The sequence below is a fragment of the Montipora foliosa genome, chromosome 11 (assembly GCF_036669935.1).
Source record: "Montipora foliosa isolate CH-2021 chromosome 11, ASM3666993v2, whole genome shotgun sequence".
NCBI classification, from domain to species: domain Eukaryota; kingdom Metazoa; phylum Cnidaria; class Anthozoa; order Scleractinia; family Acroporidae; genus Montipora; species Montipora foliosa.
The window spans coordinates 9,530,660-9,554,934 of NC_090879.1; the positions used below are offsets into that span (position 1 = coordinate 9,530,660).

At 39.2% G+C, this 24,275-nt stretch overlaps 2 protein-coding genes across 8 annotated transcripts in view; one reads left to right on the forward strand and one right to left on the reverse strand.

Annotated features, from left to right (window-relative positions):
• The window catches only part of LOC137975585 (BRCA1-associated protein-like), a 125,507-nt gene that overhangs the window by 51,183 nt on the left and 50,049 nt on the right, over nucleotides 1-24,275 (reverse strand). The gene's annotated exons all lie outside the window — the stretch shown is intronic.
• On the forward strand, nucleotides 15,067-16,356 carry LOC137975271 (uncharacterized). Its single transcript, XM_068822368.1, has one exon. The coding sequence runs from the start codon at nucleotides 15,067-15,069 to the stop codon at nucleotides 16,354-16,356; it is 1,290 nt and encodes a 429-aa protein (XP_068678469.1).

Here is a 24,275-nt window from a genome sequence, read left to right on the forward strand (position 1 = left end):
TCTGTTTTTTTCCTTCCAATATATCTCTTAATGATTCTTCATAACTTGGTGAGTTATTCAAACGGTTTATTAGAATCAAAGAGTACAAAAATAATTGAAGGCATACCACGTGTTGGTTTTAAACTGACTGAAAATGGTAATTATGATATGGAAAATAAAAAATTAACTAATTTAAATCCAGGCAAAGATGATAGCGATGCTTTGACCAAAAGCGGATTTATGATCATGTTAAGGTGAATGGTGGTTCATCTAGCCAACCAGTTGATTTAACTAATTATTTCAAAAAAGATGGATGCGATCAAATGACTGGATTGCTAGATATGAATAATAGAAGGATTCAAAATGTTGGACCTGGTAGACATGATACAGCAGATGCTTTAACTCATCTTCAACTAGAAGCTTTTTATTTTGATCTTAATGTTGATGATGGTAAAATAGAAGCTCAAAATCCAATTGATATGAAAAACCAACAAATTACTAAAATTGCTGATGGAGTTAATAATAAAGATTCTGTGAATGTTTACCAATTAAAACAAATAAAAAAATCAAAAGCTGATAAAAAAGAGCTTGATAATTATATGTTAAAAAGCGGTTTAACACAAAATCTTGACATGAAAAACCATAACATTAATAATGTAAAAGAAGCAACATCAGGTCATCAAGGTGTAACCTTCACTCAATTAAACAATGAGCTGAGTAACTATTTGCATTTAACTGGAGGAACTATGAAAGGTGATATTCAATGCAATAATAGTAGCATTTATTATATATATAGGGCGAATTTCATGTAATATACCTTCCAAATAGAATTCTCTCTTTCTTATATTTCACATGTGGAAAAAGCGATACGTCCAATCAGCTTCCAGTAAAGCTTTTTTTCACATGTGAAAAATATACCCAATGAGCATTGAGTAGAATCACCCATTAGCCAATCAGAACATAACACTCAAATGGGTTCCGAGGCGCGCCGATTGAGAAAACATGTTTGTGTTTTTCGCAAAACATGGCTTCAACACGTTTTGTTCCATCTGAAACAACTTTAGAGGCTTTTATCGAGGAGCAAGCAAACAAAAACCTCAACAAGTATTGTCCCTACTTCGAAGTGCAAATATTCACAGAGGAACATTTAATATCTCGATAAACAGTTTAAGACAGCAGAGTCCAAACTTGTCTATGCACAGCGTGAAGCGCCGCCATTATGTGATTGAAGCAGACAGTGATTAATCGGACTTAAAATAAATGTGAAGTGTTTTCATCATTGTACTTTAAATTTTTTTTGCGTTAAGTGTTATTCTGAATCAGGAGGTTTTTAATACCTGAGACGTTTTCTCCTGAAGACAGATTTTGCACATTTCGTAGTTTTTAAAATTGGATTCTTGAGGTTTCGCTATTTCGCAAACAAAGTTTATAAACCTTACCAAGAGAAAATGAGGGGACAGAGAGGGAGGCTCCCGGTCCAGCCCTTGGGATATGTCATGTCCACGAAAGTTATTTTTAGACGAGCGGAAGTCTTCCGAGACGTCCGCATGCAGGCCAACCTCGGTCCGATGTTTGAAAGAAAATAAATATTCATCAGCCTTCCATGTGCGCCGTCATTTTCTCTTTTCACTAAGAACCTGAGAGCGAGGCAAGACTGCATGCGGACGTCTCGGAAGACAGACGTCAGCTAGAACAAAGACTTTCACTCGTCTAAAAATAACTTTCGTGGACATAACATATCCCGGCCAACGCCCTGAGCCTCCCTCTCTGTCCCCTCATTTTCTCTTGACCTTACATCATAAAGAAAAATTAAAATTGCTGATTTACACGCTTTTATTCTCCTTTAATATATTATAAACAAATTACACCATAGAACGAGCTTTGTACGGATATTATTCACTCATTGCAAAACTTTAGAAACTCACTTGTTCGCTACGCTCACTCGTTCGTTTCTAAAGTTTTGCAACTCGTGAATAAAAATCCGTACAGCGCACTTTCTATGAAGTAATCTATTTTTACGGAATTGACAACGCGAGTAACGATACATCTGCTGCTAATCGTAAATATGTAAAAGATGAACTTAAAAAAAAAGTTGATTTATCACCTTATTTAAAAAAGGATGAAGCTGTTAGTATGATAGGAAATCTTGATATTGGTGATAATAAAATAACTAATGTAAAAAATGCAACAGCCAATTCAGATGTTGTTAATTTGCAGCGATTAAACGAAGCTAATTCAATACTTGCAAATACTTTATCCAAATCATATATGAAAAAAGATGGTACAACTTTACTCACAGGAAATCTCAATCTTAATGGTCACAAACTTATAAATATTAGCTCACCTGTTAATAAAAATGACTGTGTAAATAAATCATATGTTGACCAAAAAATAGGTGAAAGTCATATTGGCTCGCATGAAAATCGTAAAAATGTATTAAAATACATAACAGATAATGCTGGCGAATTTTCTGCAGATTATGGTATTAATAGTGTAAATTTAATTAATATTTTCGATGATATGCCTCATAAAATTAGAAAAAAAGCATTTTCTTTTACTTTGCAAAAGTCTAATCAAAATTCACAATACAAAGGAAAATTTGATATAAACCTCTTTAAATTAATAAGAGATAACTTTTCAAATAATTACACTTTAGCTCTTGAGTTTTATTTTAAAAGAACAGGGTTTATTGGTTATTCAAATGAATTTCTCTGTATGAATATCACATTTGAAGTTTTAAACATGATTATAGCAAAACAAGTAACAAGTATCAAATGAATATCACTACATAAGATCAATATTAACTCTTTATCCTGATAGCACTTCAAATCAAATTCAATGATGTCACCGAAACGTCGGATGCTTCCATCGTTAGATTTTGCCAGTATATGTTTATCTAAATCATTGTTAATTAGAATTCTCAAATGCAATGATCAGCTACATTTGTTCCGGAGCCTCGAAAAGTGTAGCAAGAAGCAGATCAATTGCGATTGCTCAATCGAGTTTCTTAGACTCTGCCAGAATTTTAACCTTACACCAACATTCGCTAGGGTTGACAAAGACAAGTCAAGGTCTTTGTCTAACGCATGCAAATTAATGACTCTGGACTCTTAGTTTCTCTTGAGATCGCATATTTAATTTAGTTTCCCTTGACAATGCCGCCAAGATGTCGCCGAAACGTCGGACGCTTCTATCATTAGTGTTTGCCAGTATATGTTTATCTAAATCATTATTAGTATTTATGATTGGGAAAAGGCTTATGAAATATCTTGTGATGAAAAATTTACAATGCAGATGCCAATTGATATGAATGGAAACAACATCTTAAAAACATCGCATTATCTCCATGGTTATCTTATGACAAATGAATTAGATAAAACGTTTATTATAAATGGAAATAGAAAAGTTTTACTTTCTGATGGGTCTGTAATCAAACAAATTAAAATTTTACATAATTCTTTCAACTTTAATTATAAACCATTAACCGTTGAAATTTATTATGGGTCTCAATTGTCATTATATGATTTTTTTTACATCAGGTCAAAATACACAAAAGCAAATTTTAAATGTGAATATGACAATACAAAATTGTCATTTTATATGGCGTTATATCTCCGCCAAAATTTGACATCGGAATTTGACATCCAAGTTTCAAATTTTAGTCTTGATTTTCATATTTGACAAGTTTTATCTCAAACATCGAAGTTTTGAATTTGACATCCAAGTTCTGAATTTGACTGAGCTCCTGTTATTGTACCAATAACTGCTAATCCAGCTGATCCAATATTACATGATAGATGCATTTTTTGGTATTGTTGAAATGATTTCTTATAACACCAAAATTTCTTGTGATAATATTTATACAAATCTTTTATTTCTTTAATTTTTTCATCTGATAGATTTGCTTATATGATTGAAATTGAATATTTTTTGATCAGTTGTCATTATAATATTGTATACATTATTTTAATGAATATATTTAATCAAGATATTGAGCTCTTTGCCTGGTATATCATTGTTGAATAGTTTAACTTTAAAATTATGGCATTATATCTCCGCCAAAATTCTACATCGGAATTTGACATCCAAGTTTCAAATTTGAGTCTTGATTTTCATATTCGACATCGAAGTTTTGTATCCAACATTGAAGTTTTTAATTTGACATCGAAGTTTTGAATTTGACATTGAAGTGGAAAATTCTATTTCACATTCGACTTTCAAGTTTCAAATTCAACGTGCAAGTTTTGAATTGAACTTCACGCATGAATGACTTGACCTTCAATTTCGTATCCTTGGTAAAAGTAACCACTGATGTAGTTGACTGAGGGTTCGCAAGGCTCGAAAAGTGGTACAAGAATTATTACGGCCGATTAACACAGTACGATTTGTCAGCCGGTTTTGTCGGGCCGATAATCGTACTGTGTGAATTGTGAAAAATTGTAATTTTTCCTCAAAAGATCTTCCCGTTGTCCTTTTAGTATCCACTATTTTGAACGCTTTAATTTTTTAAAGTAATTATGCGCACTTATTACCCACTCGCATACCCTTTGATTTCTCTCAAAGTGTCGGCCCGACTTCAAAAAATCTGTTGCACTGCAACATTTTTTTTCATTGGACCGTTTTTCATTTCCATGAATCGGTCGTTCATCGGCTGTGAATTGAATTGCTTCAATGCTATTGCAGAGATACTCAGCGATATTTTGCCAAACTTGGACGGCATATTTTAGGATAGACCAAACACTACTCCTATAGGCAAATTAATAAGTCGGATGTGTTCACTCTCGTAAGGCATAGTCTCTTAGATGCCTTGGTAACAAGGTAAGCTATATGATGATTCCATTTTAGCTCTTCGCTGATAAATACACCTAATAGTTTATACGATGAAACATGCTCAATTTGACAGTTGCCGGCACATAACGATGTCATTACGATGTTTTGATCTTTCATAAAGTTCACTATTTCTTAAATATTTTTTGGGTTAAGTTTCATACTATGATAAACGCAGTACAGTATTAATTTTGTGAATGTCCCTAACCTCTGGATATAACAAGCTTAATTCAAAAGGGCGAAGTTCCTTCGTGCGTAACAGTACAACTTATCAACTGCTGCGGAGAGTTTAAATAACATTCCCTTTCCGAAGGAAAGGAAATGAGTTTTGCCAGAGTACTTGTATTGAAAAGTTCGAATAGAGTCAGCGACGATGGAGTTTTGTGTTAACTCATTCTGTGAACTAGACATGCATTGAGCAGGAACCTTTTTACATTTCAGTTGGATAAGAGTGTTTTCTTGTCTTTTTCTAAGTGGAACAATCCGACTCTTTCGTTGAAAGAATTGACTATGCTGGAACGATCTGACCTTGAACTGGAGACCGTATTATCCCATTCTTCTCTTGAAGGTTCGTGTGGATACTCTAAGAGCTATGATGGAAACTTTACGTCGGGCCGATTTTTTTCAAAGCCGCCACCAAAAATTGGGCCGACAAGTCACACCGTGTAAACCAGACTTAATGTTCCAACCGCGTAATCAAGTCTTAGCTAGAACTACTAAATCAATTTAACTGTTAAGGTCTCCTGTACCACCTCTGCCAGTCTTCTCAATGTTTCAGCCACCATTCCCACATTTCCGAGCCTTGCGAACCCTCAGTCAACTACATCAGTGGTTACCGATACAAAGGATACGAAATTGAATATTAGGAGCTATTTCAGGATATTTTCTGATATAAACTGATTTTTTTTTATCTTATACATATTTTCATAAAAATATATGCAATTATTTTTATAAATTTCATAATGTATTATTCCACAAACAGTACAAATCATTTGATAATCTATTTCAGAAATTTCTTGTCCACAGCAATGTGTTTTTTGATTATTTTTATTGTTTATTTCTTGTATTTTTACAAAGCAAAAAGGACATATGACATATTCTTTTAAAAACAAATGGTCATAATGTAATTTTTCACAATACACAATACATATATTTAGATACTAAAATAATTTTTTCAATATTATTGTTTAAGTTTACTCATAAAGATTATCAAATGACACGCTGTGGCGATTATGCAAATATTTAAACAAACTTAATGCATGCAACTTCACAAAATTATTTCACAAATTTTAAAAGTTTCACTGAAAAATTTCACAATTGTGAAGTAAAAATGTGAAGCTTGTGGTTGGTTAAAAATCACGGAAAAACCCCTTTCTTTATCTCCGAGAATGTCATGCTTTGTGATTCTATCAAATTCCATTTGATTGATTATGCGAATATTTAATCAAGTAGTCTTTTCCTTGGTAATATACATTTTTAAAAACATATAGATTAATTTTTTAGTGAATTTTGAATCCAACACAAAATCCAAAGGTCAAATTTCAAATGGAAAATCAAACACAAAATCCCAAGGTCAAATTTCAAATGGAAAATTTTATGCATATTAATGAGGTTAAAACCAACACAAAATTTTATGCATATTACTTAGTTTCTTGTTGTTTTCAAGTTGGTTAAAATCGTATTTAAACTTCATTTTATTCAAATTTAAAAATGAGCTGGTACCCCCAACTACTATACTACTAAACAAAACTAACAAAAACAAAAACCCGGTATCTTGCCATCATTTGACACAGATGCTTCACTGGTTCGCTAGTAAACACGCCGCGGTAACTTGAACAAGGTGCCCCCTGAATTCGATGTCACTTTCGATTTTGCGATTTACATGTGCAGCCAAAAGTACAATAACAAAATTGAACGTAGCATAAATCTTCCAAGATGTTTGTCGCTGATGGTAACTTTTTATATTCGAGGTTCAAAATTAATGTTGTTCTCATGTCGTAAATTTTGTTGCTAATGGCAAAATATTTTATTCTCGATAGACCGTTCTCAAAACTTCCTTCAGTTCTTCCTAAAAGCTCTGTATCAATATTTATTTACTTTTGCATCAATATTTCTTTTGCATAAAGCAAGCTAACAAGATCTGTACCTTGCTTAGTTCGCATTTGTTAGCGTTAAAATAGAATTTTCGGTCCTATGCTTCTATTATGAAGTGGTACATTTATTTACGTCAGCCATCCAGATACTAACCCCGCCAGACTGGACTTAACTTCAGTGAACTTTTGTATTACAAAGCTGTCAGATGCTCAGAGCGCACGCTTAAACTTGTGGTGAAAACAAGTTGTGAGGGAAGAAGCCAATGTTTCTCGATTCCCTTTTATTTTCTACAATCTTTCTGGGTTCAGTACTTTGCTGGTAACCGCATGTCTTCTCAGGGGGCTATTTACCTAAGACTTCTACCATGGCACTATAATGATATACAATACCATAACAATATCGTGCAGTGTTAGAGCTACATATTATGCAAAGACATCTTGAATCTCCTGGAAGACAAAACGGAGTTCAGTTGACAATATGGAATAAAGCGCTGTGTTACTTCACTACCACACGTAAGCAATGCGTGCCTATTTTTTGTAAAGATGACAGGAATTTCTTCTTTCTGTCAAATGATTAGTAGGCCGGTAGTCAGGTTTTTAACCTCAGAAAAGGATCTGTTTCGTCGTATGAACGTGTGAGCCAAAGGGCCTCTGCTGGTACGACTTCTGGGCGACCCCTTAAATGGACTTAATGACCCCCAACTTGAAAAAATTGCCTGGAACGCTGCAGTTTAATACCACCCAACTCAGTCCCTTCTGTTTTTGAGTAACATGTACCACAGGCAACCCAGTGTACGCTCATGGAGCGTCTAGTTATCTTCCGTTGGAAATACGCCGTTGTTTACTGGCTTAAAATGTTACAGTATGTACATGTTTTCGGTAGTAAATAGGTCTAAATAAGCCGTTGTTCACTGGCTTAAAATGTCACAGTAAGAAATGTTTTGGATCCAAGTGACGCCGTTGATCACCGTCTTAAAATGTTACAGTATGTAAAATTTTGGATCCAAATGACGCCGTTGTTCACTGGGTTAAAATTTACTGGGCTAGTTCTAAAACAGGGAATGGGGAATCAGAGAATGCAAATGGTAAATGGCGAATGGGGAACGGGGAATCTCTAAAAAGGGAATCTCTAAGGGGGAATTACTAAAATGGGGAATGTCTAAAACGGGGAATCTGTAAAATGGGGGAATCTCCAAAAGGAGGAATCTCTGTAAGGAGGAATCTCTAAAAGGGGCAATATCTAACATGGGGAATCTCTAAACGGGGGAATCTCTAACATCTTTTCCACTCCGAAGAAAGTATGACAGTCAGCAATCACCGGGTAGGAAATGAATGGCTTTCAGATAGCGCTGCATCAAAACATTAGGAAATCTATCAGCCGCTGGCAACTTCTTACTGCGATCGCAAGTCTCACATACAGTATATTTATTTAATATGTGTATCCATAAAACGACGCAGGAGTGAAGGTTGTGAACAAGCCTTAGACCTCAGCGGTCGGCTCGCTTGGCTCTCTCTTTCCACCACTAGCCGTATAATGAAAGAGGGGGCTTTGCGGAGTGTTCGCAAGCCAACATCAGTGGCAAATTCGCTTCAACTTGAAAGAAATTCAGCGACAACAAAAAAACACATTTCTTAGGTCACTGAAGGACGTAGCGTCCCTCAACCTTTCAAGGGGTTCATACTAGTCAGCCTTCGCGAGCTAACAGATCGGCCTTCCAAATTAGCAATTTATAATTCTTTGCAATGAACACCGCTCCCTTTTTGCTTTGTTAAACTAGTCAATTTTTACACCCACGATCCGCAGGCATCTTACTAGGTAGGGCAACATAATTTAATTGGCTTTCTGCAAATAGAAATGGAGGGAAAACATGATGGTGTTTACTTTTCTCGGACGCATACCAAAAAGCCATCGCAACTGGACCGATTCATGCAATAGTAGTGTACAATTAAATACAATAGTAATGAGAATATGTGGAATCCAAGGCATCCTCGTGTTATATAGTTAGCTTATCGAGTCATTTCCTTAATACTTTTAATTGTTTGGTACTCAATTTGATGGATACCTCACCGTTCACTCGCGCACAAACACATAAAGGGGAAAACTGAGCAGTGGATGACAAAAAGCATGAAAAATACTAAATTCTCCAAAGATGTTTGCGGTGAAGGGAAAACCATAAAAAATATATTTTCGCGACAGGCAATGTTTTGTCTTTTCTCAGCGAGTTGATGTTAAATGATCATGGTTGAGATTAAGTTTCCCTTGGCTTTTGCCAGTAAAAGGAAAAGGCTGGACGGATTTGCTGGTTTGCTGAAGTTTCGGTAGGACTGGGACCTCGTCGGCCAAGAAGTGATGGTCAAAGGACCTTTGAAACCGTGTTTCAAGCTGAAAGAAAGCCTGCAGAAAATGTAATTGTAAAAAAGCTGTTAAGTACAGCTCAGGATTTTATGGCAACGTTCACCAAGGAGGCCAAGATTTTAAGGGATTCACAGCACAAAAACATTGTTTAATTCAAGGCCGCATGTGAGGATCCAATGGCGATGACGCTCGAATATGTGTACTTTGATCTCAAGACCTTTAGGGCTGAGGGAAAAGTTAGCTCCTTGAAAAAATTCCTTAGCTGCCTTGATCAAAACGATCGTCAGGGAATTGGACCCACGTTCATGGAAAAAATTGGCAGTGATGTGCAAAAATATAGGGCCTTTGAAAACTAGAAATTATTATAGTGCGTTCTTAAATTCCGCTCACGACTGATATCCCACAGTGCAAGCAAATGTCGAAAATAAGATTATTCTTTTGCTTCTTCTTTTGCTCGACCGTAATGGTGAATCGCCAAAGGTGCTTAGAAAGACTCGCTTCTCTACTCCTCTCGCGCTGTAGGTTTTTTCAAACTGTAATGAGCAAGGTTTTCTGACTTTGAAGCCATTAACTTGTCTTTTTTCATACAGTATTTTGGCAAAAAGTAACCCGTTCCAGTTTTATAACGTTCATATTGTATGTTTCCTTCATATTTATGTTTCATCAGTAGCTTTACAATAGAAACACTGTTTCAGTAATATTTTAATAGCCGGCATTTCTGTGCGAATTGTACCAGCGGTTCAACAATTGCACTGTTAAAACGGAGCTTGTGATTAAAATCAGCAGATCAAATCTCTCTTCATTTTCCCGGTAATAATTCCCCCTTTTAGAGATTCTCCATTTTAGTAATTCCCCCATTCTAGTAATTCCCCCTTTAAGAGATTCACCATTTAGTAATTCCCTATTGTAGAGATTCCCTATTTTAGTAATTCCCAATTTTAGTAATTCCCTCTTTTAGAGATTCCCCATTTTAGTAATTAAAATGTTTCAGTATGTAATCTTTGGGATCCAAATTCGGGACTAGTCATTATTTATGGGAGGGGGGGGGGGGGGGGGCTGGTGCAATGTAAAATATGGCTTGCTTGATTTTTGCTGACCTCTCCTCTTACTTTAACATGATTTTTGCTGACCCCATCCCCCTTTGTCCTCCGGCATGCATGAAACAAAAAGTAAGCATTTATCAAGTCACCACGTCCAACAGATAGATATTCTATAAAGCTACTTTAAATTTGGATTCTAGTTGCTCTTCGCCCAGACCTTGTGTAGATGCAGCTTTTAACATTTTTGCTGGCAAAACGCTTGCATAATTTTTAATGGCCCCCCTTTTAAGCCATCATAAAAAATGTTGCCCCCCCGTTTGCACCAGCGGTAGCCCTTCGTCAGAGTGAAGCGAGGAATTATGGGTTACGTGTAGTTTTTATAGTAGAGTAGGAGCTACGCTATTGGTAGTAACAAGGCAAAGTGAAAAATAGGAATATGTTAGTTAAATGAAAAGCGTTCGTTAATACCGTGAGGATTAAGGGTGCCGATTTGGAAGATGAATTTTTGTTCTAGATTCTTGCGGCTTTCCGTTGTACCTAGATGTAGGGAAAGACCGCAGATAGCCATGTGTTTTTTGGAGTGGTTAGGGAGATTTATAATGACTGATTCTGCGAACACCTTCGCGATGTTGAGAAAAATGACCACTCCAAAAAACACATGGCTATCTGCGGCCTTTCCCTACATCTAGGTACAACGGAAAGCCGCAAGAGTCTAGAACAAAAATTCATCTTCCAAATCGGCACCCTTAATCCTCACGGTATTAACGAACGCTTTTCATTTAACTAATATATTCCTATTTTTCACGTTGCCATGTTACCACCAATAGCGTAGCTCCTACTCTACTGTAAAAACTACACGTAACCCATAACTCCTCGATTCGCTCTGACGAAAGGCTAGCGCTCGAAACGTCAGCTTTTAGAATCTCTGTACGGTGGCCAATTTACATTATCAACTCCGTCGATAAAATCAAATTTTTGCATACTACTTCCCCACCGACGCAGCACCACAGTTTCTTTAGAAACTACCCCCTTCATTTTTTTTCATGTTGAGTACTAGTGGGTTATCATCGTACTCAACAAAGCATCATCGTTGTAGGGTTTTGAAGATTCTCTCTTTGAATTACTTTAAACAGCTCGATCTTTGTTACCTGAGCTATAAAATCAAGAACCATCCTAAGGCTAAGAACCATTAAGGTTTTTAAGGCTGCAAAGGTCGTCCCAAATGCGACATTCCTTCTGAACAACAGGGAAAAAAAAGGAAAGGAACTTTATTTGAGTGTCTAGTCGTTCTAGCGCTGAAGCACTAATTGGGGACTCTGTAAATTGAAACTAACAATTAACACAAATCAAGTCAAATGTTGGCATGTGTATCACGCGCATCCCCTCGTGGCTTTTCTTGTTTTGAGTTTGCCATCAAGTTGCGACCTTGTTGTACCTAGTAAAGTGTTTGTTGTTCGCTATTATTGTGTCGGCTGTCTTTACTACTGGCGCTAAGACTCGAAAACAAAGAAAGTAACCCAAAACCCTTAATTTGGCTAACCCTAGGCCTAGCTAGGCCGTAAGTTGGTTATTAGGCCTAAGGTTAGCCAAATCGAGGGTTTTTGGTTACTTTCTTCGTTTTCAAGTCTTAGGGGTCTTTGTTTTCAAGACACCCTCTCAACACATGCTGTGGGTTGCCTGTCGATGCCCCCTTTTCCCTAAGCAATCCTGCAGATTAACGTCTTACCTTTTAAATGTTCCTATCAGGTACAGGCACTCCATGAAAATCAATCACTCTAACTTTACTCATGTGACAAGGTATTCAAGCATCAGTAAAAAGCCATACTAATAAATTATATTTGACACCTACTTCTGTAACTGCCTAAACAAGTTCCTAACATAAAATCCCATACAGATATACAATACAGTATTAAAAAGAATGTCATGAATTATATAATTTAAAATCGGCCCGGAATAAATAAATAAATGAAGGAATACATTGCAACTCAATCAAGTTGCACAAGTAAAGTCCAGATCCTTGTGGTTCATTAGCGTTAACTGTGCTGGTTCTTGATTTTACAGGTCGACCAACAAAGATCGAGCTGTTTAAAGCAGCGGATCTAAAACACAGGTCAGGTCACAGGAAGAATATTTTTCTGCCAATGAAATTTACTATTTTCACCATCCCATAATGGGGCAGGGGAGGTATTTACATAAAAAAACAATACAAGTTATTTACTATTGGGACTGTATCATGCTTCAGAGAACTGAACATCCATAGTTTTAATGCAAATACCCCCCCTTCCTCCAAATGACCTGTATGATGGGAAGTGTGAAAAAAGCGAATAACGAGAAATATAAATTAAATAAGTACTACAATTCTCAGTTGAGTATGACACTAGCGAAGTTTGGTGACAAGGTTTCAGTGTTAAAGTTACCATGTTGTCAAGGGCAACTTCCTTCATTTCCAAGAGTAACTTTTAGGGCCTTGACGTCACAAGCGAGCGATGAGCCTGCCAAAATCTACAAATGATAACGGTTAAATTCAAACTAGCCACCGTTACCAGTTAAATGACGTCAAATCCCGAAAAGTTACCCTTGGAAACAAAGCAAGTTGCCCTTGACAACATGGTAACTTAAACCATGAACCTTTGTCACCAAACTTCCCTAGTGTAATACTCAACTGAGAATTGTAGTAAAATAAATTATGGCAGAACCCATAAGTCCTGTCATCACGTGATTTATCTTGTGAGCACATGGTTGCCGAGGACAACAAGGTAGGAAGCAATTTGCGTGCGAAATTTGTTGTTTTCGTTCTGCTGGAACGGATTTAATCGCGTAGAGCCACATTCTGAAGCTTAAAGTAAACAATGCTGTGCATTATTAGATCCTTTCTCCTATCCCGTTAGCTTCGAATTATGCGGCGAGGTACTTTGAGGTATTGCCTATTAGTAAAATCCAACTAGTGGTCTATCATCAATGCTGCATTCTGATTGGTTGAGCTACTAGTAGGCTATATGTTATAGCCCACTAGTAGAAAAAAGTGCCACCATATTTGTAATGTTTTGGGGGTAAAAGAGGATTGAAGCCTAGCTTTAACTTGCGAAAGATGTTTAGTCTTGTATGATTTCCAGCAGTCTGAAATAGCCCATGTCAATAGCCTCATGGGCTATTGACTCATAGTCCATTCGGGCTCAAGGAATAATTGTTAATTATTGCTAGTGTGCGATAGCTGAAAAATTGGCGGTCATGGAAGAACATTACAAATTAACAAAAGTAAATTTGTAAAATGCAATTACTATTGCGGTCACCGAGTTGAGGGACCGTGGGTATTCGGAGGCATTGAAGAAGACTCTCGAAAATGCTTTATACTCACTGTTGGATACCACAGTGAGACCACTGTCCTTCCAATTATTAAAGAATGGATTGCTCTAGGAAATCTCATTATTTCAGACTGCTGGAAATCATACGTTAACGTAGAAAAGCATGGATACACTCATGAAACTGTTAATCATTCAAAAGAATTTGGAAATAAGAACGGTAAGCACACGAACAAAATCGAAGGACAGTGGACCTGAAGACAGGATGGCCCAAATTTGGTTAGCGCAAATACGTGTATTCAGGACATAATGTGGAATTTATGTGGCATTCTTTCCATAAAGACAAGGATTTGTTGGTAGTTTTTCTGCGAGACATAAAGATGTTGTGAAAGGTGTGCTTACTGATGTATAATAGTGCCTATAATCAAAAAATTGTAGGACAAAGGAAAACGTTTCACTCTTTGGAGTTTCCTGAAATAAAAACGATCGGCTTACTCAAGGGGAATGCACTTGCAGTTGCAGTTATAACTCAAAAGTACATCGGACGCATAATTCGAAGCTAATGGGATACGAGAAAGGATCTCTAATGATGCGAGGCATTGTTAACTTTAAGCTTCAGAATGTGGTTCTACGTGATTAAATCCGTTTCAGCAAAACGAAAACTACGAATTTCACGAGGAAATTGCTTCCTACCATAATTTATTTTACTTATTTAATTTATATTTCTCGTTATTCGCGTTTTTCACCCTTCCCATAATACAGGTCATTTGGGGAGGTGGGGGGGGGGGGGGAAGGGGGAAATTGCATTAAAACGATGGATGTTTAGTTCCTGAAGCATGATAGTCCCAAGAATAAATCACTTTAATTGATTTTTTATGTAAATGCCCCCTGCCCCCCATTATGGGATGGTGAAAATAGTCAATTTCGTTGGCAGAAAATTATTCTTCCTATTGCCCTGCCCTTACCTGACACCTGACCTGTGTTTTAGACCCGCCAGTTTAAAGTAATTCAAAGAGGGAATCTTCAAAACCATACAGGGATGATGCTCTATTGAGCACAATGATAACCCACTTTACATGAAAAAAAAGAAAAAATTGAAAACACCATTCAGTAGCCAACCTTTTGTGTGGATCCAGAAGAACTCTCTGCGCGAAACGAGGGCTTTCTTGCGGTAGGTACAGGTTGTCGGAATTCAGATATTAGCGACTGTGGAATGTCGTGAATGTGTAGTGGTCTGTAGTGTAAATTTGATTGACATGTGAACGATTTTGACCGGTATCAAATAACAAGCAAAAGATTTAGTATGACTGAGTATTGAACGAGATTGTGCCTACGCGTGTACGAGTGTTTATTAAAGAACGTATACAGTCCTCTTGAGTGGTGTGGAATATTTTGTAAACAGTGGTCCTTCGAGCCAGAGTTGGCCAGATTTTGGATGAGAAAACACTAGAAAGTCGAAGAAAGGCAACGCAATGGAGAATACTGATGGGATGGTGCCGTCGACAGCTGGTACAGAGAATATTAGCAAAGCAATCGAGGTTAGTCTTGCAAAGAAAATAAAAATTAGAGGATCCTTGAGAGGAGCCGCTACGAAACTCCGTAACCGTATCGGCGAACGATTAGCAGATGGAACTGTCTCTGTGGACGTGTTTTATTTGAAAGATAACATTCAAACAATTCAACAAAAGATTGAATCACTAAAGAAACTGGACGAAGAAATCATTGATCTGATGGCGAGTTGTGATGATGACGAAGTAGAAGGGCGCATGGAATCGGAGATTGAAGGGAGTGATTCTGTGCGGACTGATTTGAACAGAATCGTGGACAGAATGGAAGACGCATTGAAACAATTGTCGCCACCGCCTCCAATTCAACAACAGGTGCCAACTCAAGGTCAGAATGTTTTCCCCGGGTTATACGCGTCGACATCACAATTTCCCGCTAGTTCGCCGTCGCCTAAGAAAACAGCCAAATTGCCTAAACTAGAAGTAAAGAAGTTTAGCGGGAGAAAACAAGAATGGCAGGAATTTTGGGATTCCTTCGAAAGTGCCATCGAGAAAAATGAAAGCCTCGCAGCGGTAGATAAGTTTGCATACCTGCGGAGTTTAGTTGTGGAACCGGCGAGATCGACAATCGCTGGGTTTTCCCTCACTTCAGCCAATTACACTGCGGCCGTGGAGGTTTTAAAGAAACAATACGGGAAAGAAACTGCCATTCAGAGAGCACACGTGAATGATCTGCTCCATTTGCCACACGTTTTTAACGACAAGGACACCCCGTGGTTGAGAAAGTTGTACGATAGTTGCGAAACACATTTCCAAGGACTAAAGGCTCTCAGCATAAATGAAAACACATACTCGGCAGTGGTTGTACCGGCCGTACTGCACAAATTGCCTGAGGCCTTCCGACTGACGATCATGCGGGGCACAGATTTCCTAAGCTGGTCCATGGAGGAAATGCTGACCGCGTTTTTGAACGAACTGGAGCTGAGAGAAGACCATGACCACGTGGTGAACGCGAGTGCTGGATCTCAGGACCAGAAAATGGGTGCATCCCGGAGCAGGGACAGCAGATTGAGAGGAACCTCGACGAACACTACCTTGCATACGAGACAGGAGACGGATAATTGTGCCTTTTGCTTGGGCAAACACGCCCATGAACACTGTCCGAAAGTAGTTGATGTAAACAAACGCAAGGACATTCTATACAAATTCGCTAGATGTTTTAAGTGTTTGAGGAAAGGACATCGTGTGAGAGTGTAAATCGTTTGAGTTGTGTAATAATTGTGGTCGAAATCACCACATTTCTGTATGTGACAGCCCTGTAATTAATGCATTCGAAGTTGCACCAGTTGCGAATCCAATTAACGCTAGTCCCAGTAGCTCACATGTGGGTACGAGTGGGCGTGTAGCATGCTGTTAGCGGGGAGGGAGATCCGCGGAAGGTTACACTTTTGTTCGATGCAGGTAGCCATCGCTCCTTCGTGACCGCCAGAGTGGCTCAGCACGCGCAGCTCAGAGTGATTCGTCAAGATTGGCTCGGGATTAGTACGTTTGGACAAACCTCCCGAGATATGCAGCTTAGAGATGTCGTGCACATGAAGGTAAGTGCACTAGGGGGTCAGAAAGTTCTTGAGATAGAAGCCTATGTAGTGCCTGAAATTTCAACAATTCAAAACAGTCACGTAGAGATTGCAAAATATGAATACCCCCACCTTAAAGGGCTGTGGTTTTCAGACGTGAGCAAGTGATGGGAAGAAATGTTTATCGATGTATTGATTGGCGCGGATTACTTGTGGAGCTTCCAGAAAGGGTGCACAATCAGGGGCAAACCAGACGAGCCTGTTGCCGTGGAAACAGAATTGGGGTGGGTACAATCAGGTCCCATGAAGAGCTCGGGGAATGAGAGTGAAGCTCGTTCAGTGCAAGTTAATTTGATTGGGAGTGCTCACGAAGAACGCTTAAATTTAGAAAGTGACGTCCATAAGCTATGGGATATGGAAACGCTAGGCATCATTGAGTCTGAAGACGAAGTGCACGAGGCGTTTGTAAATAGTGTGTCATTTACAGGAAACAGGTATTCCGTTAGATTGCCATGGAAGGAGGGGCACCCAGAACTACCAAGCAACTACACTACGAGCTTGCACCGCCTGAAGACCCAGGTGGCTAGACTGGAAAAGGAACCGGAAGTGTTAAAGGAGTATGCGTCAATAATTCAAGATCAACTAGAGGCTGGGATAATAGAGGGAGTGGTTGAGCTGGAGAAGGTGCCTTAAGTTCACTACTTGCCACACCAAGCCGTAATTCGTAAGGAGTCAACAACCACGAAGGTGCGGATTGTGTACGACACGTCTTCAAGGGAAGGTAAGGTAGGAACTTCCTTGAATGATTGCTTGCACGTTGGGCCCTCGCTGAATCCTTTGCTATTCAACATATTGTTGCGATTCAGGGAGAACAGAGTGGTACTAGTCGGGGACATAGAAAAGGCGTTTTTGAATGTTGAAGTAGATGTGCTGGATCGAGATTGTTTGCGTTTCCTGTGGATGGAAAAACCTCCCGATTTGTCTCATATTACTGTGTACCGGTTTTGTCGTGTTGTATTTGGAGCTAACGCATCGCCATTTCTGCTTCACGCCAAAGTTAGACATCACCTTAAGAATTATGAAGAATGTGACCCAGAATTTGTGCAAAAATTGAGGGATTTGTTTTATGTAGATGATTTTGTGGGGGGTGGAGTGGGGTCCGCAGACGTTGTAGAGCTGTACCGCAAGACCAATGACCGAATGGCTGACGGAGGTTTCAATCTTAGGAAGTGGCTAACCAACGATTCCCAGGTCAGAGCCAGGATAGAAACCGATGCGAAAGTAGACAGTGCACCAGTAAGAGAAGAAGACATCACCTATGCCAAATCATCGGTGGGGATGCGGCTAGGCTGTAAGGGTCAGAAGGTGTTAGGATTAGCGTGCGACTATGAAGCAGAGGTAATCAGTTTTGATTTGACGGAGATTGCTGAACGCGCAAAAAGGCCTACCTGCCACGAAACTAAACACCTTAAGGCTGCTAGCAGGGATCTTTGACCCCCTGGGAATTATGGGCCCGGTTACAGTGAAAGTCAACATTATGTTTCAGGATATATGTCGTCTAAAGAGTGGTTGGGACGATCCACTTCAAAGTGAAGTCAAGCAAGGTGTTGAAACTTGGATCAAAAGTCTCATAGATTGCCAAACAATAACGATCCACCGATGTGTTTGGGATCATTTGCCTGCAGAAGTACTGCATTGTTCACTCCATGGCTTCGCGGATAAAAGCAAGAAAGCTTACTGTGCGGTTATTTACCTGGTATACATAACCAGTACTGGAAGATACACTAAAATGTTGACTTCGAAGACGAGAGTCGCCCCATTGAAAGAGTTGTCGATACCAAGGCTAGAGCTCATGTCAGCACTGATGCTGGCGAGGCTTATGAGTAATGTGGAGACAGCTCTGTCTCATCAGGCTGGAGTGAAGCAGTTGAGATTGTGGCTGGACAGCATGACTGCGCTACATTGGATTATAAACCGTGGGGAATGGAAACAGTTCGTCCGACATCGCGTCAATGAGATTCTAAAGCTGAGTGAAAAGGGAGATTGGAGTCATTGTCCGGGTGAAGAAAACCCAGCGGACATTGGATCGAGGGGAGTGGCCGCGCTAGAGCTTAAGCAGAGCGAGTTGTGGTGGCATGGTCCAATGTGGTTAAAGGGGAGAGAAGACAGTTGGCCGACAGTAAAAGCGATTCAACCCATGACTGAGAGCAGTGAGGAAGAACGTAAAGCCGCAGTTTTGGCAGTACAAGTTGACACGCCTCTCGGTTTAGACAGAGTTGTACAGATTGACAGGTACAGTTGTACAAGAAAGCTTTTGAGAGTGACTGCGTTGATTAAACGGTTTTGTTTTAACGTTCAAAAGGACAGAGAAAGAACTGCAAACGCTCTACCGTCACCCCGAGATAATAGCGGAACTGGAGAACAGACGAATTGAGTGGCGTTTCAACCTGGAGAGGGCCCCATGGTGGGGTGGATTCTTTGAGCGAATGGTTGGGAGCGTTAAAAGGTGTCTTCATAAGGTAATCGGTAATGCCAGGTTAACTTTCGATGAGTTGCTGACGGTACTTGTGGAAGTGGAAGGCATTCTGAATTCTAGACTGGCAACGTATGAGTATAACAACCCCGAAGGAGAAGTTTTAATTCCCACACACTTGATCTACGGAAGAAGACTTCAGTCATTGCCAGAAGTCACTGAAGAGGAAGACGAGAGTGAGAGCACTTGTGCAAGGAGATACAAGTATCTGAACCAGAAGCTGCAACATTTTTGGAAGAGATGGCAGCGAGAGTATTTGACGGATCTACGAGAGAGTCGCAGGATGCAAGGTTCTTCAAACCGAAAGTCACCTAAGGTAGGAGATTTAGTTACAGTTTATGATGAAGGCACGAAGAGAGGTAGTTGGAAGTTAGCAGTTGTGGAAAGGCTCATTGCAGGAAAGGACCAAGAGGTAAGAGGAGCGAGTGTGAGAGTGATCACAAAGGGGAAACAGGTCCGCATGAGCAGGCCTGTACAAAGGCTATTTCCCTTAGAAGTCTGCGCAGCATCACTGGAAGACACACCAAGAGTGAATAAGGGAGGTAATGTGGAAACAAGGTGGGAAAGACCTCGCCGAGCTGCCGCTCTAGATGCTCCCTGGAAGATGAAGGACATGCTACTGAATTCTGAACAGGACTAAACGAAGCGGTTCATCCTTGACTCAAAAGTGAGTCAAGGGTGGGGGGAGTGTCGAAATTCGGATATTAGCGACTGTGGAATGTAGTGAATGTGTAGTGCTCTGTAGTGTAAATTTGATTGACATGTGAACGATTTTGACCTGTATCAAATAACAAAAGATTTAGTATGACTGAGTATTGAACGAGATTGTGCCTACGCGTGTACGAGTGTTTATTAAAGAACGTATACAGTCCTCTTGAGTGGAGTGAAATATTTTGTAAACAGGTCACAGGTCATTGTTTTACCAATACAGACAGTATCCTAAACATTCATGAAAGCTAATCTTAGGCCTAAAAACTTTTGTTTAGAATTAGGCCTAAGGTTAGCTTTTATGAATGTTTAGGATACTTTCCGTATTGGTAAAACAATGACCTGTGACCTATGTTTTGTACCTGCCGGCTTTCTTCCTAAAAGAAAGAGAATCAAACTTGACACATGAAAACAAATTGAATCCACCGTTCAGTAGCCAACCTTTAGTGTGGATCCAGAAGGACTCTCTTTGCGCGACTCAGGAGCCCTATAAACGAGGGCTTTCTTGCTAAAAGAAAGAGAATCAAACTTGAAATAAAAATATTCTAATCAGGCAACTTCCATCTACACGTAAATTGGAGTGTCTGAGCACAACATGAAAATACCGATTCACCTCTAACTCCTCAACGTCATGGATGTACCATAAATGAAATACCCGCCAATCTAAGGAAGAATACCGCTGACAAAAAGGCTGAGGTTTCACTATGGACGTCAGACTGACCGTCAGACTATTCTCATACATCATATACCTTCCTCTAAAGGAATGTCACGCTGACGAGTCAAGGCGAGGATATCGCACCAGCCCGAAAACATGCAAACTGTTCAAATGAAATGAAGTGCATGATTGGCCCATAAACAAGCCAAACGTCGTCATGAATTACTTCAAGCCCGAACACATACAGACTGCTCAATTGAATCGAATCTTCGCCCAACATGCAAACCGAGGGAATGAACTTTAGCCAGAAAATGTTGAGTGAATTATCGGCGAGCGTAAACTAAAAGCAACACAACGCCATTCATTCAAGAACTCCAGTGCCTTTTACACCAAGTCACGTGATCAGGTACAAAGTACAAACTATGACAATTTCAACATCACAACAGAAAACATGTAAGCCGCTATCTTCCATTGCAACCAAGGCCAATGACATGCAAAGTGACCAATTGGATTGTACTTTGGCCCACAATCATGCGACATGCTCAAAAAACATTTTTGTCCAACAACACCCTTCATGGGAACGATATTGATTATTTCCAAGTTCCCACACAACATCTTTTCATCACAAGTTTAAGGACAGTGCCTACTAATTCAAGGGTATTTTTGCGCGGTTTACTAAATATGCGGGAAAAGCAGATCTTAGCAAGTGATATCAGCAAGTGATATTGAAATCCAAAAAGAAAATTGGGGGTAACCACGCATTTTTCGAAGATAATTAATCAGCAATATTTGTAAAAAGCTTTAAAAGACAAAGCAATGTATGGCGTTCTTTTCCAAATTTAAGCTTAGTTATCTCTGAAAAATGCATACACCTTATTCCAAATGGCCGCCATTTAAATATTCTTTTGTTTTTATTCAAATTAGCCCTTGATGCCTCATTCTTGAGCTGAAAATTCAAAAGAATATTTTATCTTGAACGAGGCAACAAGGGCCAATTTGTATGTGCATAAATCAGCGGCCATTTTGGAATAAGGTGTATGGTTAGCCCCAATTTTCTTTTGGGATACCAAGAGCACTTGCTAAGTTCTGCTTTCTCCTCATAGTTTTGGCCACGCAAAAATATCCCTGTATTAATAAGCACCACCAATAGGAAATCCGAGTATAACGAGATGCGAAGAACGAATGCACAATAACAATAGAAGGTACCGGCCTTAAGCGTGCACTCTGAGCGTCTGACAGCTTTTGATGTACGATTCTTCCGATTCTTCAGATTCTCCGCTTGTTCAGATTCTGCGATTTTTCCGATTCTCTTATTTTACCAATTTTTATTGTCCGATTCTAAGATTTTTCCGATTCTCTTATTTTACCAATTTTCATTCTCTGATTCTACAATTTTTCCGATTCTCCTATTTTACCAATTTTCATTATCTGATTCTACGATTTTTCCGATTCTCCTATTGTCCGATTCTCCTATTTAACCAATTTTCATTTTCTGATGATAACACAAACGCGACAAACAATGTATATTCTTCGTTCTGTAAGCGTCACGCCACATGAACACGCCAAACACAATGTTATATATTCTTTGTTCCATAAGCGTAGCGCCACAAAGCAACAATATGTCAAACTAAACTTCAACATTTTCACCTTTATTTTACAGTGGCATAACCAACAAACTTTATCATACGCGAGTACTACTCCGCAATCTTAAAGAAATGCACCCGATCGAACACAGGAATGCTTGATTACTGCTTGGTGTAAAAGACCACAGCAACGCTATGAAAAGATACTTTAATCCTTTACAGAATTAATACTTTTTCAATGATATAACTTTAACAAAACTATGCCTCTATTGTACTAGCACCTAGTCCTTACAAATTATTTCATTTTACCTTTGCCTTTCAAGCGTTCCTCGATAAGTTCATTGCGTGTTTCTATCACAAACCACAAGAATGCTTTAAACTTAAATTCCGCCGTGATCAAGTTACCGCGGCGTGTTTACTCGCCAAACAGTGAAGCATCTGTGTCAAATGATGGCAAGATGCCAGGTTTTTGTTTTTGTTAGTTTTCGTTTTCTCTCAAGTCTTATAAAGTTTGATAAGAAATGTGCGAATTCAACACAAAGATCACAATCGCCAAACCCTCGAGGTTGACCATTGTTTCTGCAAAGTCAAAACTTTACTCTCCAAGACGAGGTTATTTATCACCAGGTGATTCCATGGTTTTGGAAATAGCAGCTACTTTATTATTCATCAGCGTCACAATTTTTTGCTGATTTCGGGGCTCATTTTGTTGAAACTCAAGCACGCTTCCAACAGACCTGTTTATTTTCGTGACTTATGCACGCGCTGCTTACAGTGCACTACCAGAGAAATCCTCCCGTGTCACATTTCAACCCAGGTATGTAAATTTGTTGAGCTCGAAAATCACACATGTTAAATTCACAAAGGCTGGAAATCTCCCATAAACCTTTTCCCTCGAAAATTCTATCGAAACAAACATATTTGCTATTAGAGACAAAAAAACCCTTCCTACTTCAATTGCGTGCGTGTGGGAGGCTCGGTGGCCTCATGGTTAGTGTGCTCGACACCGGATCGAGTGGTCTGGGTTCGGGGCCTGGCCGGGGACATTGTGTTGTGTTCTTGGGCAAGACACTTTACTCTCACGGTGCCTCTCTCCACCCAGGTGTATAAATGGGTACCGGCGTAATGCTGGGGGTAACCCTGCGATGGACTAGCATCCCATCCAGGGGGAAGTATAAATACTCCTAGTCGCTTCATGCTACAGAAACCGGAGATAAGCGCCGGCCTGATGAGCCTTCTGGCTCGTAAGAAGAGACTTTACTTCAATTGCGTGCACGCAAACAAGACAAACAATCCGTGTCACAAAGCATATGCAATTAAATAAATTTCTGACAGTTCACATCAAACCCTTTTCGAAAGAACCTTGACTGCAAATAATGAAGCACAAAAGAGACAACATGCTTTCATTCAAATAATTCTTCACTGTCACATTTCCATTTTTTTTTACCTTTGCAGAGTTGAGTACAAAATAAATGTAAATTGCCAGACAACTTAGATGCGACTTCAGTAAACACTGTGATGCATTCAAGGTGTTCGATTCCTTTAATGGTTGTTGCCAACTAGCAAGCCGAGCGAAGACGCGAGGCTTGCGAAGCAGCCAGCTTAATGCCGCACGAAGTAGTGCAGCAGGCAGAAAAATTCTCGATCGTACTATGAAACGTGTAATGTAAGGCTATGTAGTGTAATGTAAGGTTCCCTGGGGATTATAGTAGGGACCAATGAAAGCGCGTGTTTTGATGTGTGATGTCATTAGACAAACTTGCATGACGTGCGCGACTAGATTGTACTGATAATCTTGTGTTCGGAGGTGAGTGAAAACACATTTTTCCCCATTTCCCTGACCATTGTGTTGTGTACACTTGCTTTGAGTGTTCTTTAATATTTATTTTCGAACCATTGTGTTCTATATCGAGTGAATGAGCTCAAAACTAAACCGGCGTACGTATTCTTATTGGCCGCTGTTGTCAATTTCGGATTTTATCCCACGAGTAGAGCAGTTTGTTTTTCGCTTTGTAACCATTGAGTCGTGAACAATTTAATTTAATTTTCAAAGGAAATATGTTGTCTGCAAAGTACACAGTTAAACGGTCAATTTGATTTGTACTTGCAAAATAAAAATT

Coding starts and splice junctions, on each gene's coding strand:
- LOC137975271 (XM_068822368.1), top strand. CDS start 15,067: ATGGAGAATACTGATGGGATGGTGCCGTCGACAGCTGGTACAGAGAAT.